At 46.5% G+C, this 24978-nt stretch overlaps 1 protein-coding gene across 1 annotated transcript; it reads right to left on the bottom strand.

Annotated features, from left to right (window-relative positions):
* Positions 1–4342: 4342 nt before the first annotated feature.
* On the bottom strand, positions 4343–18129 carry TAGLN3 (transgelin 3). Its single transcript, XM_043594160.1, has 4 exons — positions 17793–18129; positions 16450–16624; positions 6597–6699; positions 4343–4826 (listed from the first exon to the last, which is right to left on the bottom strand). The coding sequence occupies exons 1-4, from the start codon at positions 17970–17972 to the stop codon at positions 4685–4687; spliced, it is 600 nt and encodes a 199-aa protein (XP_043450095.1). The 5' UTR covers positions 17973–18129; the 3' UTR covers positions 4343–4684.
* Between the last annotated feature and the right edge of the window lie 6849 nt (positions 18130–24978).

The following is a 24978-nucleotide window of genomic DNA, read 5'->3' as shown; positions in this document are numbered from 1 at the left end:
TCTGTTGAGTCCAGGCCGGCTGGAATAAGTGGTAAAGCATCCAATACGTTCCCATGGTGGCCCTGAGCAGAAGTTCCTGAGACTTGTCTGCTCCGGCAAACATTCCCTGGCCATCCCAGGCCAGAGAACAATTCCTTCCGAGAGTCTGAGTGAACATTGCTCTCATGTGGCTTTTAAACTTAAATAAGCAATAGACACAAGGAACTGCAGAGCAGATTCTGTTTGTTCAGGTAGACTACAAATTCATTCAACTAAAAGCCATGTTCATAACCTATTATCTCCCTAGTTTATAATACAATTCCATAAATATATTAGAGACTCAATAAATTCTTGTTGACGGGTTTACGGCAGAAATGGTTTGCTAGTCATTTTTGTACCTTCAGCCTATAGATGGCTTTTGCTGAACCAGGACAATTTTTGAATAAATCAATAATTAAATAAATAAGAATGGAATGCCATATTAGGACATTACTTAATAAAGCCTTAGGAAGAATTAGAATTAGCAGAAAGGTTGAATAATAAAAATTAATGAATGCTATTCCAGAAGCCTAGGAAACTAGATTTAAATCCTCCTCCAACAACTAATTATCTAAATAATGTAGGAAAAGTCATTTCATTTTTGGTCTCAAGTATTATAAATAAAAATCAGGGCTTGGAGTAGGTAATCTCTCTGATTTTAGAAGAGGAAAAGGCAAGGAATAGAACATGGGTTCAAGTTTCTACTCAGGGCTAGCTAGGGTTAGGTTCCCAGAGAGCCCATCCAGTCAAAAAAACAAAACAAACAAAACAAGAAGAGGAAAGAAAAGAAAAGAAAAGAAAAGAAAAGAAAGGAAAAAGAGTTCTCTTAAAAAGAGACAAAAGGGTTTACTCTAACAGATTTTTATTTATTTATTTTTATTTTTTATTTTTTTGAGAGACAGAGAGAGAGTGTGTGTGAGTGAGGGAGGGGGAGAGAGAGACAGAGAATCAGAGGCAGGCTCTAGGCTCTGAGCTGTCAGCACAGAGTCTGACACAGGGCTTGAACCCACAAACCATGAGATCATGACCTGAGCTGAAGTCGGACACTTAACCTATTGAGCCACCCAGGCGCCCCCTAACAGATTTTTAAAATTCATTGCTGGAATTGGTTCGGTATTATTTTATTTAGAAGTTTTCACATCTATGTTCCCAAGCGAAATCAGTCTGTAATTTTCTTATTCGGTTTTGGAATTAATGTTAAATTAGCTTCGTGAAGTGAGTTGGACTCCATTTGTTTCTTTTCCTAACAATTTCTTGAATTTATCAATATCTATATTTTTCTTCCAAAGAGGACATTTTCCTTTTCTTTTTCTTTTCCTAAATTGTCATAGATATAATTTTTCTCTATTGTTTCATCCTTGTTTATTTAAACAAGAATAAAATTTTCTAATTTACATATCCTCATTTTCCATATGAGGTAGCCTTTTCCTGGTAATAATATATTTTTCTTACTGGAATACTTAATCCAATTATGTTTTCAGAGGGCTTTTGTTAAATATTTATGTTCTACTTTTGGGCTTAAAAAATTAATTGCTATGTAGAAAATCATGTGTAATGTTTTCTTTTTCTCTTTAGCATCTTGAAAATATCACTTTATGTTGAGAAGTTCAGTGTTAATCTGATTCTTCTCCCTTACATGTAATGGGCTTTTACTCTTTAAAGGCTTTGAGAGTTTTGTATTTATTTTTAATGGCACATTTTTCACTACAATGTTTTCCGCTGAGGACTTCTATCATTTATTTTTTGGAATCTTTCTAAGTCTTTTAAAACTGAGTCCTTAGGTTTTTGGTTTTGCTTTTTTTTTTCTGAGAAATTCTCAAAATCATTTCTTCAAATTTTCCCTCCCCTGTATTGATTTATTTCCTTTCCTTGTGAAGTTTCAATGATATGATTTTTCACTCCTATCACTTAATTTTTTTTTATATTTACACTTTATGTCTTTTCTTTTTAATTTTTTTTTAAACATTTATTTTTAAGACAGAGAGAGACAGAGCATGAACGGGGGAGGGGCAGAGAGAGAGGGAGACACAGAATCGGAAGCAGGCTCCAGGCTCCGAGCCATCAGCCCAGAGCCTGACGCGGGGCTCGAACTCACAGACCGCGAGATCATGACCTGAGTAGAAGTCGGACGCTTAACCGACTGAGCCACCCAGGCGTCCCTACACTTTATGTTTTTTTTACAGAGTTTGTTTTGATATTCCAGTTTATTAGCTTGTTCATTTTATCCTTTCCACTCTCAATCTTTATTTCATTTATTTTATTTTTTTTTTAATGTTCCATATCACCAGTTGATTTTTCTTCATAGTGGATTATTACTTCATGTTTCCAGTATTTTCCCTTATCAGTTTTTGGAAATTTATTAGACTCCTTTGAAATGATTCTTCTGTCTGGTCAACGAATTCTGCTTCATCCAGTAAGGGTGATCTACTGTGTCTTTTGATGATGGTACTTTTGTTCCTCAAGAGTCTTTCAGATAGGGTCCAGGAGCTCATGTTGCCCTGAGGTTATCTGCTACCTTGATTGCAAATACAAAGTGGGTAAAGGGGCGGAAATCTCAGACCTCAGTCTGGATCACTTCTGGCCACTTTTGGGAGATGGAAATACTATATTCAGGCAGGTAGTCTTTGGAATTATAAACTAGGCTCTCGCATTCTGTGTTAATTCCTAGTCAATCCCTATGACTTGAGTACACCTTCCCCCTAGGGCCTCAATTTTGTTTTTAACAGCCTCATCCCCAGGCTGTCATCAAACAATGGGACTCAGGGGTGGGATCCTGAGGGGCTGGTTGGGGTCGTGCTAAGAGGAGGAAAGGCCCTGGTGCAGACGAGGCTATCAGTGTCACCACCTGCTCCTCACTCCCAGCTGCGCTCAAACACCGCCCTAGATTTGGTGGGTTACTTCCTTCCAGCCCTAAGCTGATTTTGCTGTTTCTCAGCCTCTTCCCGTCTCTGGCGTAGCAGTGGTGGTGCCAGGGCACTGTGGGGAACGGAACGGGCGGAGCCTGAAAGCTATGCCAAACCTATCCCCCCGCTGATGGAGGCTACCTCCCGCGCCCCCACTCCCAATCCCAGACAGGGACCTGACCACCTTCTATTCTCTCCAGGAATTCCTCCCAGTCTTATTTTACTCTTTTCCATCAACCCGCCTCTCTTGCTTTTGTGACAACTCTGAGGTAAAGGTTCAGCTGCCATGTTCATGTGACATCTTTCCAGGAATGGACAACTCACCAGTGGCTGTTAGAAAGTCTCTGGGGCTCCTGAAGGATACATTATGTTCTTTGTGTGACTCAGGCTATCCTTTTTTTTTTTTGTTTTTTTAATATTAAAAGTCTTAAAATCTTATGCTGAATCCTAATATAGAAAAGAGATAAGATCAATGATGCTCTCTCTGAAGAACAAATGGGGACCCGGGATTCTGCCTCCTAAGCAGCGCTGCCCACCCCAATGGGGATCCCATAGAAATCCCTCTGGAAGCCTGGAACTGCAGAGAACAGGGTCTGAAAAGCCAACACCCACACATTTAGGAGGTGGCAATATCTATAGTTTCATTTATTTTACATTTTCTTGTTAATTAACAATTCATTATATGGATAAAAGGCCTCATCTCTTTTCTTACTAAATGAATCACTTTTTTCTTGTTTCTACTGGTAGGAAAGAATAAGATTAAACAGTGGTCTCCAAGTTTATTGGCCTTCTTAGTTTTCATACGGATGAGAGAATCTTTGGAACCTCTCCCATCTTAGCTAGATGTCTGTCTTCGGCAATACCCAGCAGTTTTACGGATTTAGACCCTGTAAGTGAGTGTAAGGGAGCAATCTACATCGCCTCTAATGCTTGGCTTATGAAGAACCATATCAACGTGGACGTCAGACCCAGGGTCCGGCCTGGAGGGGAAAGATTGGTACGGAAGTAACAACCGCTCTTTCCTTCGACCGTCACCTGCTGTTTGATAAAACCACCCATCCAGCAAATACTTCCTGGGCCTCTATACGAGAGCCCCTTAAGAACTGGGGCTTCGGCTTGCTCATTCCGGGGTTCCCTCCCCCGGAGTCCAGCATCATAAGCACAAGGTAGGTACTTTGCCCAAGTGATTCAAAGACCTTGTTCTGGAACTCCTGGCTTTAGGCTATCAGAGTGGGCAAAACTATGTCTAAACTTCCACTTCCGTGGCTGAGACACAGAACACAACCTGATCAGGGCTTCCTCAGAGGGAGCCTACAGTTGTACACCTTCAGCTTAAGCCTCATCCCGTCTTGCTGGCCCCGTGAATGGACGGAGGCCAGCCCCGCGTGGCAAAGACCCTACGGCGAAGAATGAAGTTTACGTTTGAAGACACAAGACTAATTTGTTTATTAGGTCTGTTCTAATAAGTTGAGGAGGGGAGTTTTTGGCAAATAAATAAATAAATAAATAATCAGACAAAGGGAGACTCTTGGGCAAAAGAGGGCGCTCAGGAAGAGGAGGCGGAGTCTTTGCATAGTTCTAAATGAACACAAGGTGGCAGCAGTAGGCAACGCGGATTCTCAGCAGAAATGCAGCACTTGCAAAAACCAGAAACTGGGAGGCTTTGAGAAAGAGAAGGTCAGAAGGTGACTAACTATTTCTTTATCACAGAGACCGTGGTGTGGAACATTCGTCCTCTCTACGGGGGGGCAGGAGGCAGCATCTTACATGATCTGCCTGGGCATCCCGTACCCGGTCATGCCTGCCTGGGAGGCTCCCTTGTTGCTGCCCATCTGCAGGCCGATGACGTTCTGTCCCTGGCGAAGCTGCTCCTCTGAAAATCCTCTCCGATTCTGCTGGGCTTTCCTGGGCAGGGGAAGTGAGATGGAATAATGTCATTCTGACAGTTTTCAAGCCCTTCCCAAGACACATAGTTAGAAAGACTCTATTGGGGTCACCAAACAGAACCCAAGGCCACCAAATAGAATAGCAGGCCCTATACTGAACTATAGTACTGATAGGAACTGTGATCCTACCCTGAGCTACAGTCCTACCTTGAGCAATGGCCACCATGGGCTATGACCCTACCATGAGCCAAGGCCCTACCCTGAGCTATAATCCTATCATGAGCTATGGTCCTACCTTGATCTATGAGTCCCTACCTGGTCTATGGCCCCAGCCTAAAGCTATGGTCCTACTCTGATCATTATTCCTATCCTGGGCTATGTTCCTACCCTGGGCTATGGTCCTATCATGAGCTCTAGCCCTACTCCAAATAGGCCCTTCCATGACACAGGAGCTCTCCACTCCTTAGAACCCAGATGATTTTTCAGAATTTCCACGAAAGAGTCAGTGGCTTCCTTTCTGAAGACTTCACTCTGAGACAACTTTCCTGTCACCCTCTCTCTCAAAGTTACCTCAAGCCCTTGTGAAAATTACAGTCAGGTCTTCTTACAAAGCATGTCATAAATCCCATTCGGCCTTTCCCTGTGTAGGGCCAAGGATTAATGTTCCCGTTTTAGAGCTGTAGGACCTAGGAGTTAAGGAGGGAAATTTTCTTACTCTTACCCAGAGGTCAGCAAACTTCAGTAAAGAGCCAGGTAGTAATTAATTTTGGTTTTGTGGGTCATATAAACCACGATATGTCACTAGCAAAGCTGGGACTAAAAGCAGAGTTTCAGCTGGCCAAAATCTAGGAGATTTTCAGACAAGGTTCATTTAAAATGACACAAGGGGGTAACTTTTTATAAGTGTCTAGAAAAAGAAAGCCAGGTTAGGGAAATGAAGGGTCAATTATCTGCTACAAAGTACTCTTTTGTCTCCAAGTCCCCCTGAGCTATTGGGTGGAGTTTCACCTTCCTTGCTTCCCCCACCCTTGAAAACAAGAACAAGAAAATAAATCCTTTACTGATATGAACACATAATACATTATCCAGATCATGCCACTTTTGAAAGTGAAAGAGACAGCTATTAATAAATACACTGGGGGGTTGCCTGGGAGGCTCAGTTGGTTAAACATCTGACTCTTGATTTTGGCTCAGTCATGATCTCACAATCTGTGGGATCAAGCCCCACATCAGGCTCTGTGCAGATAGTGTGGAGCCTGCTTGGGAGTCTCTCTCTCTCTCCCTTGCTCTCTGCCCCTCCCTGCTCATATGCACGTGCTCTCTCTCTCTCTCTCTCTCAAAATGAACAAGTAAGCATTTAAAAAAAATAAAGAAATACACTGGGACAACAGGCATTAACCAGGACATATGTTCCCTTCATTAAGTTCAAGAATAAATAAGTAAATAAGTTTACTTTAGGGCTCCTTGGATCATAACAAAACCAAGTTCAGACCTCAAGCCACCTCTGAGAAAAGTCAGTCAGTCCTGCTCAGCCTCTGGAGAAACAGCACAGCCGGAGTCGGAGGGTCCCAGTATCCCACAGGAAACCCCCAATCCTTTCTGCCCTGGGTGGGCTGTTGACCTGAATGACAGCATCAGTCTTCCCTTGTTCCTGGGGAATCAGCTGTGGGGGCCCTGACTGCTCTGTGTTGAAATAGCCTCTGGCGCTCCAGATGCTCTTTCTCGTAAAAATCACCCTCCTCGGTTGCCGAGTGGAGCGTGGGGAGTGGTGGCAGGAAGGGATATTTACCTGTGAAACCAGGATGGCTCTCCCCTGTAGCAGCCATCATCTTTGGTGACTGCAACGCTGCCAAGAGCCATCAGAGTCCTCTGCACAGCCGCCATGTCCTTCCCTACAAGCCAACAAAGACATTAAAGCCAAGCATGTGTCAGGGCTAAGGAATCTGGAAGGATGGGGCTGGTCCTCTGGGAAGGAAGTTCTGATGGGAGGCTGTAGGCCGATCCCATTCAAGAGGAGGGATACCAAATACTTCTCAAAGCCCCGAAGATAACCATAGCAAAACTTCCCAGAAAAGAACAAAAAACTACCCGGCTAGTCTCTATGTGACTCGCCCAGTTTCTAACTCATTCATAGTTGCCGAATGAATAAAACATTCCAAACACTTGTCAGCCCAGATACAAGTAGGTCCCTGCCCTGAGCAGAGGCCCTGGCCTCTGTGGGTTCTACAGACTGTGGCAAGGGGAAATCCTGTGGGTAGGCTTGTGAGCTGGTCCGCAGAAGACGATTTTCCTCAGGACTGGGGGTAGGGGGAAAAGGAAACTGGAAAGGAGTTGCTTGGCTGGATTCAATGTGCCAAACCCCAGGTGGCTCCTCTCTTTTACTTTCTCTGGGTTAAAAGGGTCTAAAATCACCCATGTGCGTCAAATTGTATTCACTTGACGTATTCAATTGATTCAAAGGGTATTCACTTTGCTCTTTGGGCTGGAGGCCGGCAAATGAAGGCAAGCAAATCAACACAGAAAGCACTCAATGTGACACAAATGATAGGCCCTTTATTTTGTGCAGCTTGGAAGGAGCTAAATGGAAATAATAAATAGCTGCCGTGTGTGTGTGTGTGTGTGTGTGTGAGAGAGAGAGAGAGAGAGAGATGTGTGGTGTGCCCCTTCATACAGTGGGAAGGGGGGGCATGCCCTGAGGAGCCCAGTGACCCCGAATCCACAGAGGAGGCAAGTGATCCTGAAAGTCAGCCTGTTCCTCTCATCCTCTCTCCTTTCCTCCCTCCCAGCTGACTGCCAGGCCCGGGGCTGGGAAAGATGCTACCTCGTGGTCAGCCCTGGATTAGACAGAGATCTGTGCACGGCACGGGATGTGGGGTGCAGAGCTCAAGGCACAGGGTTAGCAAGGAAGGCAGCGTTCAGTGGGGCGGGTGGGGGGGGGTGAAGCTGCAAAAGTTAAGGACAAATACTAAAAGGCCCTCGTTGCACTGAGCGAACCATCTGTGCTCTCTCCCCCCACTGTGCTGCTGCGGCTTGGTCACTGGGGAATACAGAATTACAGGAGTAAGGCAGATGGTAAACAAGACTGGAGTAGAACTCTAATGAAATAAACAATTCAGGTCCACAGAGGAAGTCCAGTTCAGGATGTCCATCTATTCAAAGAGGAGAGAGAGAGAGAGAGAGAGAGAGAGAAAGAGAGAGAAAGAAAGAAAGAAAAAGAGTAGATTCATTTTCCCTCACTTTTCTTCCCTACCCCATTAACCACAGGGCGGTTTCGGGGATCCTGAGGCCTGGAGGGGTTAGCTGATAGTTACAGTGCTGGGGGCGGGGGGGGGGGGGAAGGAGGTGGGGGGAGCTGATAGTTACAGTGCTGGGGGCGTGCAGAACAGAACGGAAGTGTCTGGGCAGCAGATGGGTGGGGGAGGGCACAAGGAATCATAAGACTTAAGAGCAAACCCAGAGGTGGTTACTAGAATGACTTCTCGTAGATAAAAAGCTTTTCTGTAATTGTCACTGTGTAACGCGATCCTTTTTTTTTTTTTTTTAATAGAGCTGTAGTGATGATATTCTGAGGGATCACTGTGGAAAGAGACGGAGAGAAGGTTTGCTCTTAAGCATTGAGCCATTAAAGAGAATTTACAGCAAGAATTAAGCACAGGGAGGGTTGGGAAGGTTAGAGTATACCATTCAACCCTACTCTGTACAAGGGCCACACAGGAAATCGGTTTCTGGTGGTTGGAAAGCACAGGTCTAGGAAGTCCAGGATCTGGGGGAACGTGCAGCCTGACAGCCAGCAACCCTGGAGCCCCGGGTGCAGAGGCAGGTTGTGTTAGCATAGACCCAGCCCCCTTCACAGGGAGCTAGCTGGTGTCATATACACGGCATGAAACCAGGCAGGAAGGAGGGGGAAAAGTTGGCAAGGAAAGATATATCCTGGAAGGTGGGAAAGGAAGCATTTACACGATTGGGCAGAAGAAGCTAGGGAAGGAGGCGTCATTTGACAAAAACACATCGGGAAAGTTTTCCTTAAGAAAGGTCCCAAGGCAAGAGATTTGATATAAATTATAAGCCAGATATTTTTATACATGGTATCAAACCAGTGGAAATGATATTATTCCCTCCAGTGTATGAATGGGAAAATGAATTCAGGGAGGTTAATTAACGAGCCCAGAGTCACTCAGCAAGTAAACCAGAGCCTGGCTCTAGCTCAGGTGTCTGAATGCAAAGCCCACAAACAGTCCACTAGGCCACCATCAGCCATGGGTCCCCACTGCAGGTTGGTTGTGGTGGCACATTCCTTGGTGATCAGAGATAACCTGCAGGGGTGGCAGTGGCTGTGTGAGGACCAGGCCAGAGGGAATGCACAGGGGAACAAAACTGGGTCACTGTTCTTGCGCCCCATAAGTTCAACAGTACCAACCCTGAGAGCCCTAAGTCTCCGAGCGTTTTTGTCTGGAATAATTTCTCCAGGTCGCAACTCAAATAAGGTTAAAGCAAGAAGAAGAGTTGGGGCCTAGAGTCCCCCATCAGTGTGCGGGTCAAGTTCGTCCTGGCCAAGATTCTAAGTAACACTATGAGCAGGAATCTGCCCCTCTAACTTGTCTATCTTGCTTTTCTGGCATGTCTACTCAGCTTTCTAACAGACATCCCTCATGAACTCCAGCACGAAAGTGCTGAAATGGCGAGAGGGCCTTTTTCTAGCCTCACCTCTCTTGCCAGTTCAGAAGCCCAGATCACATGCTGCTGGAGGGAAGGGACCATTTGTAGAGGCTGGTTTCTATAACTGGGGGTCACATATTAAATGTCCAAAAGAGCAGTGAGGTTAAGGAAGATCTGTGAATCTTATAACCATCTGCCTAGAACACGGCCTACTTCAGAACAAGGTTTCCCAAGCCTCTTGGACTATTTATGGGATAGTGGGGGGGACATCTCTTTAAAAATATGAATTTTGAGGTCATTCCCCTTAGAGATGGATTCAGTAGGCCTGGGGAGAGGCCTGGGAGTTTATATTTGTAATAAGCTCGCCAGGTGATTTACACCATTAGGCAAGTTTGAGAAGCACGGTGGCTCTCAAACTAGACTGATTACCAGAAATACCTGAGAATGAGGGGCGCCTGGGTGGCTCAGTCGGTTAAGCATCTGACTTCTGCTCAGGTCGTAATCTCATGGTTCGTGGGTTTGAGCTCAGAGCCTGGAGCCTGCTTCAGATTCTGTGTCCCCTCTCTCTCTGCCCCTTCCCAGCTCACACTCTGTCTCTTTCTCTCTCAAACATAAATGAACGTTAAAAAAAAAGAAAGAAAGAAATACCTGCGAATCTTAAAAATTCTGATTCTGGAGCAATCTCCTGAGATGACTTGGATACAGCCAGATGGAGAGGCAAGCATTGTTCCACTACTTGGGTTTTCACTTGTTAAAAACATTGCGAGGTCTAGCACACGGTAAGTACTACACGCTATTCCTTAAGCAAAAACTCCTCCCTTCGGAGACATCTTCCGCAAAGTCAAATGGTAAAGTCAATAATTAGAAGGGCTCTGATCCAAGCTGGGAGCCAGCTTGGAGTCCGGCAGCTTGGAATCTCTTTGCTCCCTGAAAGCTACACCCTAGATACTTTGGCAAGGCAGCCTGAAAACACTGCTCAAGGCTATTCTTCCAAGAAAAAAGAAAAAAGAAAAAAAAAAGAAGACTCTCCTAAAAGGAGTAGCGACTACTGGGAAGGACTGGGAATTTTCTAGATGCTGAGTCCTTGGTGGTGACCTAAAAGTGAGACCACTGGCCATAAAAAGGGAAGTGACACATGGAATCGGAGGGGCCAAATGTGCGTTACCAGCTCAGCACTTTGATCAGGTGAGCTGGACTCTTCTAGCCTCCTCTTACAGGAGGGGCTGATATTTAATTTTTTTTTTTCAACGTTTATTTATTTTTGGGACAGAGAGAGACAGAGCATGAACGGGGGAGGGGCAGAGAGAGAGGGAGACACAGAATCGGAAACAGGCTTCAGGCTCTGAGCCATCAGTCCTGAGCCTGACGCGGGGCTTGAACTCACCGACCGCGAGATCGTGACCTGGCTGAAGTCGGACGCTTAACCGACTGCGCCACCCAGGCGCCCCAGGAGGGGCTGATATTTAGACTTGCAATTATAAAAAATGAGATGGTGGTGTAGCAGCCTCCCTTGTACTCAACCTGGCAAACCTTTGCTCAGACAACTGAGTGTGCCCTCTTTCCTGCATTAGCACAAAGCGGTGTTTCCCCAAGTGTGGTCTTGTACTTCAGACTACTGAATGATAACTTCTGGGGGGGTGGGGGCGAGGGCTCTGCAACCATAAGGCTCTCCCGGCCCCCCCCAACCAGGGATTCTTATTACCCATAAAGTTTGAGCGCTATTACCATAAAGGGAGCCTGCCTGGGATTCGCTGTCTCCCTCTTTCTCTGCCCCTCCCCTGCTAGTGCTCTCTCTCACTCTCTAAATAAATAAATAAGTGGTTTTAAAAAATACAAGTGTTTCACAGTTTACAGTCAAAACTTTTGCTTCAGAGCTACTTTGTTTTGTTTTCCACCTTGACTCATCTGTGTTACTCTTGGAATACTGGCTGTTTTCATCTTTCTGGTATCATTTCTGTTTTCCTTGAGTAATAACTTAGGCACAGCCCCCAATTCTCTCAAGATTGAGAAAATATTGCTACGGTCAAAGGAGAAATGTCAGAGAGTAGGCTGGGCTTGCTCTGTGAGTTTCACAAATTTTTGTCGCTTGCCTTTCTGCAGACACTCTGTTGGTTCTCAAAGCCAGGTTCCCAGACCAGCAGAAGCAGCATCACCTATGAATTGGTAAGCAATGCAAATTTATGGGCCCTACCCCAGATTTAATACCTCAGAAACACTGGGGCTGTGTTTTTGTAAACCTACCAGGCTCGAGGTTGAGAACCACGGCTGAAGGAAAAACCCGCCAAACAAAGTCACGAGCAGCGGAGGCTGTTTTGACAGAAAAGGAGACGGCAAGCAGCAGGCACGTTATGATGACTCAAGTCACTACAGGTACCTCACAAGACTCCCAAGTGTCTCTCGAGTTGGGTGAAATGTTTCCTTGTTCTTGCTGTTAGGGAATGACACATATAGAGCCACCTCCCCAGAGAATATATTTGGACTGCCAGGTACTCCCCCCCCAATATAAACCACACTCTTCCCCGACTCCTAGTCATCAAGGAAAGGGAACAGGGAGGCAGGGCAAAACCATGTGGCCAGGATCCTTGTCAGTAGGACTCCTGAGAAAAGTAATCAGATTGGATTGATCTTTGAGTCTTGCCTGCTCTGACATTCTAGAATTCTACATGTCTAACGCTTGTTCACCATGTGGCTGTGCAAAGAAACCAAAAGGTAGTTGCTGATGGACTTATAGTATAGGGGGAAGGAAGCCAACATTTATTGGGTGTCTATTAGCCAGGCACGGTCACAGGCATTTTACACATTTAATCCTTACAAGAACCTTCCGAGGAAGGTGCTAGACTTATTTACAGAGAAGGAAACTGAGGCTCTGAGTAGCTGAGCACTGAAACAAGTTCACAAAGTTGGCATGTAGCTAAAGAGCTTCAACCCATCTATCTCACTCCAAACTCATGCTCTTTTCACTGTACCAAGATCTTCTGGGTCTGGAATTGGCAAAGCAGTATATTCTGGGGAAAGATGTCAAGAGGGTAATGACCACAGGATAGAAAAAAAGTCAGAAGGTGACCCGTGAAGCCGGCCCCTCCATACTGGAGGACGGCCGATGCAGTGAAGGCACCACACGACAGACAGAGGGCCAATGCCATCTAGGCAACACTACCGGCTTCTGTATGAAGCCATTAATGAAGTCCATCTGTTCCAAGGCAGAATATGTGCCTTTCCAGCCTTGCTCCCGCCACCCTCATTTTCAATTTGTCCTAAAAAGGGACAGGGCAATGACTGTAGTAACGTTTACCTTGCCACCGTATATTATGCGCTCTACGGTTGCCAGACACTTTGCTAAGCAACTTCTAATGCATCATCCCCTTTAATCCCCATGTCAACCCTGTGAGATAGCTGAGAAAATCAAAGCTTAGAAAAGTTAATTGATAAGTGGTGGACCAGAGATGTGAACCAGGCGGTCTTAGAAATCTGTGTTGTACCACCTTCCAGGGTAAGTTTTCTTTGAGTCTTTCTGACCAGCACACCCCCTAGTTCTCCCGTGTTCTCTCTCATTCTCTGTCTCTCTCACACACAAACACACATACTTCCTTTTCCTGCTCCTCCCTTGTCTCCTTCTCACTTTCCCTCCACAGAAAAGACACTGACGTCTAAGCTCCGGTATGCTCTCCTGAGTCATGGGCAGCTGAGACAGCCCCACTCCCACCCCCTCCTGGCACCCTCCACAAATCCAGAAGGAACCTGCCAGCATCCACCTGCCCTCATGCAAGAGAAAGACTTCTTCAGTCCTCTCCCAGGGCTCTAAGCGGCCCCAGCTTCCTCCCCAGTCCTGAAAGGGATTGCTCACGCCCAGCTTCCTCCCAGAGGAACTTCAGTAGCTCTGTCTCTAATATCCTTTGGTTGGGTTGTTTTCTGGGCCGTTGTTCAGGCCCAGGGTTCCTTTTTAAAGCCCAGGACCTTTTATTCTGGTTGCTCCTAAGTCCATTCCAAACATCTCACTGTGCATCGAACAGGGGTTTCAGGATAATGGGTCCATTTGGGGCCCCTGCCTGTCTAACTGAAGCCTAAATGGGAGGACGTCTTGCAAGCCTGGACTCCTGCAGCTTCATTTGTCTGCAACCTCAGAGCAACATGGAGTCACTGGGCAGCCGTGGGCAAGCAGAACCCTATTGGGAAGATGCCAAGCGGGGGAGATGGGGGGCAGGGGGCAGAGAGCTGTTGAGCATAAAGTGCCTGCAGAGGAGGAAGAGAAGTGCCCAAGCGAGAAGGGCTGGACCCGCAGCAGCCACAGCCACCACACCCCCAGTGCGTGGCATCAGGAGGGAATGGGAATAAACGGAAAACCACCGTCAGAGCAGTAGGGGGGATGCGGCATGAAGCTCAGCAAATGGCCAGCTTGATAGCTGTGTGAGTAGACACGGGCACCCTCACGCTGACACATGCCGACCCTGCCTTGCAGCATCCCTTTGATTCAGGCTTGCTCATCCCCAGACACCAGCGACAACTGGCTCTGGCAGGAAGCACCCAGCCTCACTCACTCAGTACCCTGGGTCTCACCCTGGCCTTGCTCAAGGCCAAGCCCGCCCCTCCCTTCTCTGCCCAAAGCAACCCGCTTTCCTACCTCTTGCTCCATTGTATGGTAACCAGCTCTGGCTTAAGCCTCGGTCAGTGATCCAGAGGCCCCCTCCCTTAGAATGACTCTTCCAGAACCTCAGTCCTCCCATGAAGGGGCCCACGGGAGGCCGTGGACACTCCCAGGCATCTGCTTTGTTAGTGTCAGTCATGGTTACCTATACTCGGTCAGCCACCCTTGGAGTGAATCCCCTTCCTTTTTTCCTTTAAAGCTTCATCCTTTTTGCCCTGGCTCCGTGTCTGCCTGGTTTCCTTTTTCTAGGAGTATTAACCTGGCTTGGAGCCCACCTGTCCACGACCCTACCTTAGGCGACCACAGTCTCATTCATGCTTCTTGACCTCCCTCTCCCTTAAGAAGTATGAACACACAGGGCTGGGACAGGTAGTGTAGACCTCCCCCTGCTCTGTTAATCAGGGACCGTGGCTCCCTACACCCCTCCTCATCACTGCCAGCACCTCCGGGATGTAAAGTTTACCTGCGTGATCTCTGATAAAAGTGGAAAGGCAAGTAAAACATCGTCAGTCGCGTAAAGACAGAGAAGCAAGCTCGGGGTCCACATCTCCCACAGACTTCCCAGTTTCCTTCTCTTCCTACATACTTCCTGCGCTTGGTGGGGGGCTCACCCTTCTATTCACATGAACTCCTAATACAGGGGCTCCACCCTTCTGTCCCACACAGTCCTGACTCCTCCTCCTCCTTCTCTTCTTCATCCTCCTGTTATGACTCACCAGCACACTCATGGTGCAGGTGCAGGAAACAGCCTCCTGGTCAAAGCATGACAGGGCAGACTAGTTGAGGCCCTATTTTCTGGCCTCAGAGAGTTGGAGTTTGAGCCCTGGCTCTGCTAATTACAGGCCATACGATGCGTACAAGTACTCATGGACAAGCTTCAGCTTCATCCTCTTTGAAATGGGAAAATTAATAACACCTCATAGAACTGGAGGAGAATTAATTGGCATTACACAGTAAAGTACTTGTTCCACGCCTACGGTACTGGGAGATATCAATAGGCAGGGGCTCTCTTTATTAGCTGGGAAAATCATCATCGTTTTGGTCTAAAGAGCAAAAACCAAGTCTCAACTGTGACATTCACGAGATTTGGAAGTGAGTAGCCAAGAAGTCCAATGGCCTGGCCTGAAGGTCTGGATATCTGACTTTCTAAGTAATGGCAAAACACAGGTTACGTGATGGGTGTCTTGGGATTTTAACAACTCACGTGTGAGAGAAACAGGAAATACCAGCTCTCTGCCTGACACAGAGGGGGTGTAAGGGTTAAGGAGGCAATTGTTTCTTTAGAAGTTGTTTAGTAGGATGGTCCTCTGCTAGAAATCTGTTTCATCCATCATCTAAATACCTCTTGAAATACCATGTCTCCCGATCACAGGAAACTTACCCCCTTCTCACTATCAGGGGGGCCATTTGGGTCACTGCCCTGGGCATCCTATTTGGCACACCACTGATAACAGCTAGGGACTGAGCATGAGTGAGCAGAGCCTACCTGGAAGGCCTGCTTGAACTGTTCCATAGCTCCAGTGCCTGGCCAGCCTGGCGTGGAACCGTTGCATGGATGGGCACACACATTCGGGCCCAGGGGAACACTAAGCACTATGACCATAGGTCCCAACTTCTTGGGCTGTGTCTCCATTCACACCATTTCCCCCAGTAATGGTGGACTGTCAAATACGTCCAGAAATGTGATTTGACTTTTATGCCTCATAAGACTTATGCCTCACAAGTCAATTCACAAATGTGAAAGAAAAAAAAAAAATCACGTTTCACACTTTCTGAGCAGAATATATATCTGGAAGGGATAGTCACCAAGCCCTCAGATAATAGTTTCGTAAAAGGTTGGGGTGCTCTTGATTTCTCAGACTGAATGACAGACCTCACCAGGCGGCTTTGTCTACGAGCCCTGTTGTTGCCGGTGAGTCAGAAGCACGCTCACCACCCCCCCCCCCCCCCCCCCCCCCCGTCCCTTCTCTTCCAGTAGCTACCATTTGTTCAGAAAGAGTACGTTGTGGGAGGGGTAACAGGAATGAAAGGCATCCATGTAACCATTTTAGCTTTCTCTCCATGGAGGCTTCTGTTTACGTGCTGGTTTGCTGAGGTCCCCCGCCATGTCCCCAGGGTGCGCCTTCCCTCAGAGGAGGGTAGCCTTGTCAATAGAATATCACAAAGCGGTAAGCTAACAGTGCCCTGGGGTTACAGCGGATAACCCCCATTCCACCCCCACCCTCCACCCCACAGGGGCACACACAGGCATAAGGAAGAACATCGTGAACAGGTTTCCCAAAGAGATGGCCAAAGTGGGGGGGGGGGGAGGGGGAATAACCCCAAAGGCATGAGGGCTGTTTACCTTCCCATAGATCCACCGTCTGAAAAATGTCAGTGGTCCTGACACCGTAGATTTCTGCAGCTTTTAGGAACTGGGAGATTTGCTCCATCTGCTTAAAAGCCATCTTTGATTCTGAGATCTTGGGAATGGGCTCCTGTCCCGGTGGGTATAAACTGTTTATCAGCTTGCACAGGACCTGAAGAGAGAAAGGGGAGACAAAATCAATGTTTCCCTTTGTATTTATCCATCATTAATGCAAAGTGAGTCCTAGGCCTATAGCGCACAGTTTCCGGGTTTGGGCAGAGGCAAGTCTTGCGCCCCAGGAAGGCACGGCTCCGGGCTGGGTGGCCAGGTTCGCACACCAAACCCCAGAGACCCAGGTGGCCTCACTCCCAGGGCTGCTCCTGGCTACAGTGGGTCCTGCATCCTGGGAACCCCCTTCCCTGCTGGCTCCTCCCTTCCTTTCTCTGGGGGAGAGAAAGAATGTTTACAAATAGGGAACAATGTGTGATGATGAGCCCGTGATTTCCAGACTTTCAATGGAAGGAGGAGAGGTCAAATAATAGAATCGAATACTATTTCTTCTCTCAAAGGGCAGATCAGAATCAGCCTTCAATAACTCAACCCATATGTGCCAATGAGGTATAAAAGAGCTGAACCGGGTACCCTCCTCCTCGATGCTTGTAACCCAAGTCCTGGGCGACCCAACAGAAACGTAGGATAGCTGTTATGTAACAGTAAATCACAGCCTGCGGGGAAAAGATGGGCTTGTTCGAATCAGCAGTCTCCAACCCCCAAACGCACGAGAGCATCTGGTCAGAAAAGCAGTTACCAAGTAAGGATTCCCTTCGGTTTCTTGAGAACCCATGCATTCAAGACATCCAGCACCCCAGGCAGCATGGCTTGGGGAAGGATGGGAAGGTGGTTAGTCTCTCTGACCCTTTCTTTTGTTGTACTTTGTAACTAACCCATTCCCCGGGGAGGGGGGGGGAGGAAGGAATAATTATTCCCCCCCCCCCCCCCCCCCCGCCCCACGCGCTGATGGACCAAAAGTCTGGAGAAATCTAAGGGAAATCCTTATCTGATTATTCCCACTGGAGAAAGCAAAAAGGGCTTTTAATTTGGCAACAACTCCCAAGGAAGCTGCCATGTCTCAGGTGGGTGGAGAGTCCTTAAGCTAGGAAGGGAATTGTGCGGGGAGCGCAGACCTTCCACCCCGAAGAAATAAAGGCATTTCCATTCCCACCCCGCGAGACACAGAGTTTGGCAGCCGCAGCTCCACCTGCAGCCTCCTGTTAGAAGAGAAAGTCCAGGAGGGGTTCCCAGCCCACTGCCCTGGCCACCAAGATCGCCGCCGGCCTTACCGTCCCGTCCATTAACCATTTCTGAAAATGGGCCCTGCCGGGGGGCGGGTGCTCTATGTCCTCGGCGCACTGCAGGATGATCCAGTCCACCAGCTTGTTCTCCAGGTCCGCATCGTACTTCTGCTCGATCTTCTCCTGCACCTCTCGGCTTAAGCCATAGCTCGGGCCCCTGTTAGCCATCTCTGGAAGAGAAGAGAGGACACGCGCGGCATCCACACAATAGCAGCAGCGGCCCGGCTCCCTGCGAACGGGGGCTGGGACGTGGCTGGGCGGCCTGGCCCAGCAGCAGCAAAGCGGGCAGAAAGCCGGGCGTGGTTTAAATCAAGGAGCCAATGAAGCCACTGGGGTTTCACCTACCAACGCGAAGGGAAAGCGCAGCCACGCGCCAGTGACTCTAGAAGAAAGCCCCTGCTGGTCCAGGGGGGTTGGAACGCCCCTCTCGGTCCCGCCTATCGGATGGGATGAGATGAGGTGATGTACAAGGACTCACAATCAAGGCTGAAACCCCAGGCAGCAAGGGGGCTGGGTGGTGGTCGTGGCGTCCCCTCTCCAGAAGCACTTTGCAGAGACGGGGATCCTGAAATGGGAGAGAGCAGGTAATTAACAGGAAGGAAGGAAGGCCGCCTTGACGTTCAGTTGCTGATGCTGCATGGCGCCTGGAAGAATGGTACACTGATTCGATTTTCTTCTAGCTGAGGAGGGTCAAACCGGGGCCGTTGCTAAGAGCCCTCCAAAAAGCCAGCCCTCCTGTATGTCAGTCAATCCCGCCCACCTCCCTCCCGCTGAGAGCTTCTTTCTGGCTGCACAATTCTTTCCCCTCCTCTGGGGGAGACAGCCGATTGTATACAAGGCGGGAGCACAGCTGCACAAGGCCTGGGGCCTAGGGGAGGGTCCATTCTGTCAGCTGTCCATCTGTCAGGAGTTGCCAGACCACTTTCCCTCTGCCCTGGGGTAACAGTTGTCTGGCTGGACAAGAGGGGAGGGGCTGAGAGCTGCATCCATTAACTTGTTCAGCTGCCAGCCAGATTTCAGCTGGAAACTTCCATCCTGGCCGTAACTGTTGTGCCTCAGTTTGACTTATCCAAAGAATGAACCTTTTAAATGCTATTTTTAATAGAAAGATACTAAGAGCATGTTCTATAAAGAAACAAAGCTCACTGTCAATGTACTAAGAGCTCGTGGAGTGAAAGGTTTTGGTAGCGTGTAACCATTTCATCTGTGTGTTTTAGTCAAGGACCTGTCAGGCCCCACTGTGGTAACTGATTGGTCAAACAAGACCGGAGGAGTAATCAACTTAGATCTAAGTTGGCCTGAAATTTTTATAACTGCTCAAGAACTTGGCAATCTGTCTTCCTAGACTGTAAGTGACTTGGGGGTAAAGTCTCATTGGTGTTGTGGGAGTCTCTGGGTCCTTTTCATGAGAAAAACACTCAAACATCTGTTCTTTTGGTTCATGCAACAAATATGATTTGAGCGCTTAACTATGCCAAGTATTGTGCTGGAGAAGAATCACATCGAATTCTTGCCCCTGGAACCAGTTGACTTGGGCACATTAGATAAAGCAATTCTGGTGCACAGGAAGGTAATCTTTGTCCCTGCGCAAAATTGGTTGAAAGCTAGGCAGGGAATGACACCTCAAATAATACATGTATGGAGAGGAATCTCCTACCCACTGGGGCCTGGACTAGTGAAAATGTAATCACTTTGTAGACATGTGGGTAGTATGCCTGAGAAAAAGACTTTGTGGTCAGTAGCTGAAGGCCTGGAGAGAGAATTTTGAAACATAAAGGTCTGGGAGAGAATCAGCTTTGAGGAGAGCAGTGGATTTAGAAAAAGGCACAGAAAGGACTGACTAATGCTGAATGGAATCATCGGTTGAAGAAGCTCTAAAGACGGCAGAACTGTCTCTGGAGACTTGGGGCTTAGGGGAAGAGCTTAGAGCAGGGAAATTGTCAACAGAATTTTGGAAGTTACTGGGTTGCATCTTGGGTGGCAGCAGTAAGGTCAATGAAGTCCAAACAAAAGACATGTTACTTTCTCTGTGGCTGGAATTGCTCTAAGGAAGAGGTTGGCTTGTTATATAAAGCTAAAAACAATTCTGAAAGATGTACGTGTACATTTACCTTCCTTTTTCTTTTTTCTCTTCTTTCTTCTTTCTTTCTCTTTTCTTTCTTTCTCTTCTATCCTTTTTTCTCTTCTTTCTTTCTCTTTTCTTTCTTTCTTTCTTCTTTCTTTCTTTCTCTTCTATCCTTCTTTCTTTCTCTCTTCGTTCTTTCGCAGGTCTTTTGTACCCATTTCCTTCCACTGTAACAAAATAACTGCAACACTTTAAGTGAATGATTGAGCTCATGGTTCTGAAGGGGATACAGTGGCAAAGAGCGGGAGCCACAACAAGGAGTAGGTAAGAAGTGTCCAGCAATCCACAGGAAGTTGTCTGAGAAAACAATGCTTGGTCCCTGGGAGATACGGGATCAACTCGACATTTACTGAGTATCTACTAGTATTATAGTTAATTTTTTCAACGACTTTTTTAAAGGGCCTATGTATCTGAGTACCAAAAAAATGCATGAGACATGGCAACATGGTCTAGTAGCAAAGTTAAACTGGTAAACAATAAATGCGAGCCAGGTGTCATGCTAACAATGTGCACAAGGTGCTCAGAGGAAGGGGGTAGGGGATTGGGAAAAGGGTTTATAAAGGAGATGACTTTAAGCCTCAAAAGATGAATGGGTGTTTGCCAGGTGAATGGGGAGAGGTGTTGTCAGGTGGATGGGTTGCAGCAAGAGGGGTTGTGAGCGTCAGGAACATGGCTGGCAAAGGCAGCTTATTTAGGCAGGTGCAAATGTTCTAATGTCAACAAAGCGTAGGATTAAAGAGAAGAGACGCACAGGAAGAAAAGTAAGGCTTGGATGTCAGGCAAGCTCTAGACCATAAAGTTGTCTGCTTGCAAGTGCCCATGGTTACACTTTCAGGAATGTTGAGAGCCACTTGTCACTCAGCCATTATAAGCAATTGAATTACGTAAATTTACACTTAAGTAATTTACAAACATTGGATACTCAGAACAGATCGCTTTTATTTTGCTACGTATTACTATTGCCTGTGTTTTTTGAGAATATTGTTAGGTTTATTGTCTCTATATGGTGTATATACTATGTAATGGTTTGCAACTGGCCACACTTCCCAGCTTCGGTGGATTCAGTGACATCACAGTGGTAGCTTCAAACCGGCCGTAACGGGAGTATTTATGGCATGGATGTTGGCAAATTTGTAAATCAGCGTGTTCTTGTTTTGTTTTCTTTGCCTGGAAAGCTAGTTGTTAAATATTTACCAGCCTTGCCTGCCACTGGACTTATGCAAAACAGTTTGAATTTTTTCACTGAGAACGAGAATCATCTGATTGATTTGGATGAAGGAAAAGGGGGTGGTCAGTATGACTCACAAATTTGACCTGTATAACGGGTGATGTGGTGCCGTTATTGTAAGGGGACTTGCATGTGGGGAGGTCCATATAGGGGGAAGATGACAAGGTTCATCCTAACTGCATCTGGAGGCTACCATCCATCCCAGCTCATCAGATAGTTGATTTTATGGGTCTGGGGCTCAAGACAAAAGTCTGGAGTGGAGGAATGGACTTGAATCACTGCATACGAGTGGGGTTAAAACCAGGAGCAGGGGTGCTTAAGCTAAGTAGCAGGAGAAGAGGGCCAGGGTTAGAACTCATGGGAATGCTCACGCTGAAGCAGTGGGTGGTGAGAAGGAGGAGCCAGCAAATGAGGGGACACAGCAGAGTCAGAGCCGCCTGGGGGTAGGCAATATCAGCACAGAGCTCCTGACCTCAGTGGTCCTGTGAGAGAGGCAGGCTGGCATATATGTGAGAATCTCAAAACGGTTAAGTTCTATCAGAAAGGTGAGAAGAGGGGCGCCTGTTCAGGTTAAGCGTCTGACTCTGGATTTCAGCTCAGGTCATGATCTCACGGTTCAGGAGTTTGAGGCCTGCGTAGGGAGTTCAAGTCTCACGTCGAGATTGGGATTCTCTCTCTCTCCCTCTCTCTCTGTCTCTCCCCTGCTCATGTTCTCTCTCTGCATCTCTCAAAATAAATAAATGAACGTAAAACAAAAAAAAAGGTGAGAATAGAATGCACAGAATGAACTAACTTCTTAGAAACTGAGGTGGATATAAGTTGGGAAAGGCTTTCACTGGGGAACTGACATTTGATTTGAGCCTTTTATTTTATTAGTATTGTTATTTTTAATTTTTTTAGTAGAAGAAATTTTGTTAGCAAACCCCTGAAAGCCCAAGAAAAGGGAGACCCCACATGTCTGGAAGGATAATTTCCTCAAAAGACACATTTGGTTAAAAAAGAAAAACTGCCTGCCTCTTCCTAGGTATATTCTCTAGATGTACCAAAGTGCCACATAAAAAAAATTTTTTTAAATGTTTATTTATTTTTGAGAGACAGAGAATGAGCAGGGGAGGGACAGAGAGAGAGGGAGACATAGAATCCAAAGCAGGCTCCAGGCTCTAAGCTATCAGCACAGAACCCGACGCGGGGCTTGAACTCACAAACTGTGAGATCATGACCCGAGCTGTAGTCAGTCACCTAACTGAGCCACACAGATGCCCCATATGTTTTTTTAAATCAAACCAACCATACTACATGATGTTTCTAAATTAAAGATTACTTTTAAATGTGTATTTAAAAGGGATCTTTAAAAGGTGTATCTAAATTCCTCCCATCTTCTTTCCTTCAGAAAATAAGAGTTCCTTAGTTATTTGGGTTTTGTTTTTTTAAAACAGTTTCAAATTTAATGAAAATTTGCATATTCCCTTTGGGCACTGAATAGTTAGGTGGCAGAGTCGTGTTCTCCTTGCCATCTCCATGTTTTCTAAAGCTCAGCCATGCCCAAGGCTCTTTTCCTCCTCTCTTCCACACAGAACTTTCTATTGGCTGTTCAGGGAACAGCATACTGTTTAGATTTGGTCTGGAGATGTCTCTAAGCTCAACAGATGCAGCAAAAGCAAACGTATTCTGTGACCTCAGCCTTCCTTACCGATGGCGTTTGCCTTATCTCTTTCTACTGCACATGCTGACATTGTTAAGAAGGGTCATGTCACTTTTAACATAATGCAGGAGTTCCAGGGGACAAGGGACTGAGGGGCTGCTGGTTGTTCAAGCATTTTCTGTATCCCTGGATACATGGCACGGAGTGGTTTTAGAGAAAAGAAGAGAGAGAGCGCTTTGGGGAAAAAAACCCACTAATTAATTAACGATGTACTAGATACAAAATCATTTGGAATTTGTGATGTTACCTTCTGCAAAGCTAGGTTAAATTTTAAAATTGGCTTTTCCTCTCTTCAGATAGTGAAGGGTCCTCCTCCTCCCCTTTTCTAACCTTTGAAGGTTTGAAAGGATAGCACACAACTAACAGGCGAGTGAGGTGTTGTGGAAGCCCCGCCCACTTCCTTGCCTCTTTTCCTTTCTAACCAGTAGGAATTATGTCCACCAGTTTCTCACCGGCCTGTGTTCAGTGCACAATAAACGTGAAGAGGCGGTGACTCCTATGTGTATGTGTCATTGTTCTAAATGTACAGTAATTATTTAATCCTTATGCTTTTATTACCTAACTTTATGTCGTTTTGCAGCTGAGGAAACTTCCAGGTTAAGTAAATTGCTCTTTCAGTGTTTGTAAATGGTGAGCCAGGATTTAAACCCACACTGTATAGTCTGTCCCTAACCGTTATGCATATTGCCTCTACAGGTGTGCTGCAAATCTCTAAGCATGCTTATTACATTACGATGTTTAGCCTCAGAAAACTCTCATGTGCAGGGCCCTTTTCTCTTGTCTTTTGAATCCTTGTGCCTAGGCAGTATCTGGGCGGAACAAGCGCCGGAATGGCCACCCTGCCGCCTGCTGTCAACTCACTCTAGCACCAGGCACCGTGGCCCGTGCAGGATTCACGTGCATTTGATTGGTAAATGATTTCTGTTCACTATGAAAGGTAACTCCTAGATTGTAGTCCTCGAGGACATTAACCTGTTTAGTGTCTGTGTCAGGGGTCCTGAAGGCCACCCATAGGTTTGATGATTTGTTAGGATTTACAAGACCCAGCACGTAATTCTACTCACAGCTATGCTTCGGATACAAAGCAAAATCTGTCAAGGAAAAAGGCACATGGGGTGAAGTCTGGGGAAATGAGGCACAAGCTTCCAAGAATTCTCTCCCAGTGGTCCTGCCAGATGAGCTGACGTTCCCTCGGTCATGAGTTGTGACAGCACACGCAGTGCTGTCCACTGGGTAGTTCGCGACATTCAGTGCCCAGGTATTGGGAGCTGGTCCCTTAGGCAGTCTCTGCCTGGCACCTACCACAATTCCAGACTCCCAAAAGGAAAGGACTTCAGCACAAACCATACTGTTCATACAATGTCGACAGTTTAGGTGTAGTGAGCCACGCTTACCAGTTCTGGGAATGGCAGAAACTTCCTAAAAGCCAAGTTCTCAGATGCTGGCCAAGGGCTCACCTTGTAAGCAGGCCTCTCTAGTTCTTTGGCTCAGGAATTTCATCCCAACAATTTTCTCTATATGGGTCATGTTATCAACTTAGTAAGTTTCACTTTGACAGACATAACCTAAGGCTAAAGGAAATCCAGCCAAACTTAAAAGCTAAGACACCAACTCAATAATATTAAGGCTCACTACTGCACAAGTCCATTTTAGTTCTTGAAAACACCTTTATAAATTGCATTTCATATTTTCTTACTGTCTCTGCACTTCAGAAAGCCCTTAGATGGCAATCACTTGGCCATTTGTACTTAAGGCACATTTTATTAGAAAAGGAAATGTTTCTGCAAGTAGGCAAGAATATATAAGGATTAACTGCCTCTTCAGAATATGCAAATGCTCCATTACTAAGATCAAATCCCACTTAAATGACAGATAGAGTCAAAATTTAGAAGTGATAGATTTCCTTTGTATCATTGTGAAGTTTTGAGCCTTTGAAAAAGGAGAACCTTGGTGCACCTGGGTGGCTCAGTCGGTTAAGCATCTAACTCTTGATTTTGGCTCAGGTCACGATCTCACAGTTTGCGAGATCAAGCCAAGTTGTACTCTGTGCTGATAGTGTCGAGCCTGCTTGGGATTCTCTCTCTCCCTCTCTCTCTGCCCTTCCCCCACTTACATACAT

This window comes from Prionailurus bengalensis, chromosome C2, assembly GCF_016509475.1.
Source record: "Prionailurus bengalensis isolate Pbe53 chromosome C2, Fcat_Pben_1.1_paternal_pri, whole genome shotgun sequence".
NCBI classification, from domain to species: Eukaryota; Metazoa; Chordata; class Mammalia; order Carnivora; family Felidae; genus Prionailurus; species Prionailurus bengalensis.
Note: the sequence above shows the minus strand (reverse complement) of the source record. Positions and strands in the feature narration are given on the sequence as shown.

Bases quoted from the DNA above. Each gene is read 5' to 3' on its own strand.
- TAGLN3 (XM_043594160.1), bottom strand. From the start codon at position 17,972: ATGGCTAACAGGGGCCCGAGCTATGGCTTAAGCCGAGAGGTGCAGGAG. The intron at 16,625-17,792 runs GTAAGGCCGGCG...TTCTCTCTTCAG, and splicing joins AATGGTTAATGGACGGGACG to GTCCTGTGCAAGCTGATAAA. The intron at 4,827-6,596 runs GTAAATATCCCT...TCCCCTGCCCAG, and splicing joins GAGCCATCCTGGTTTCACAG to GAAAGCCCAGCAGAATCGGA.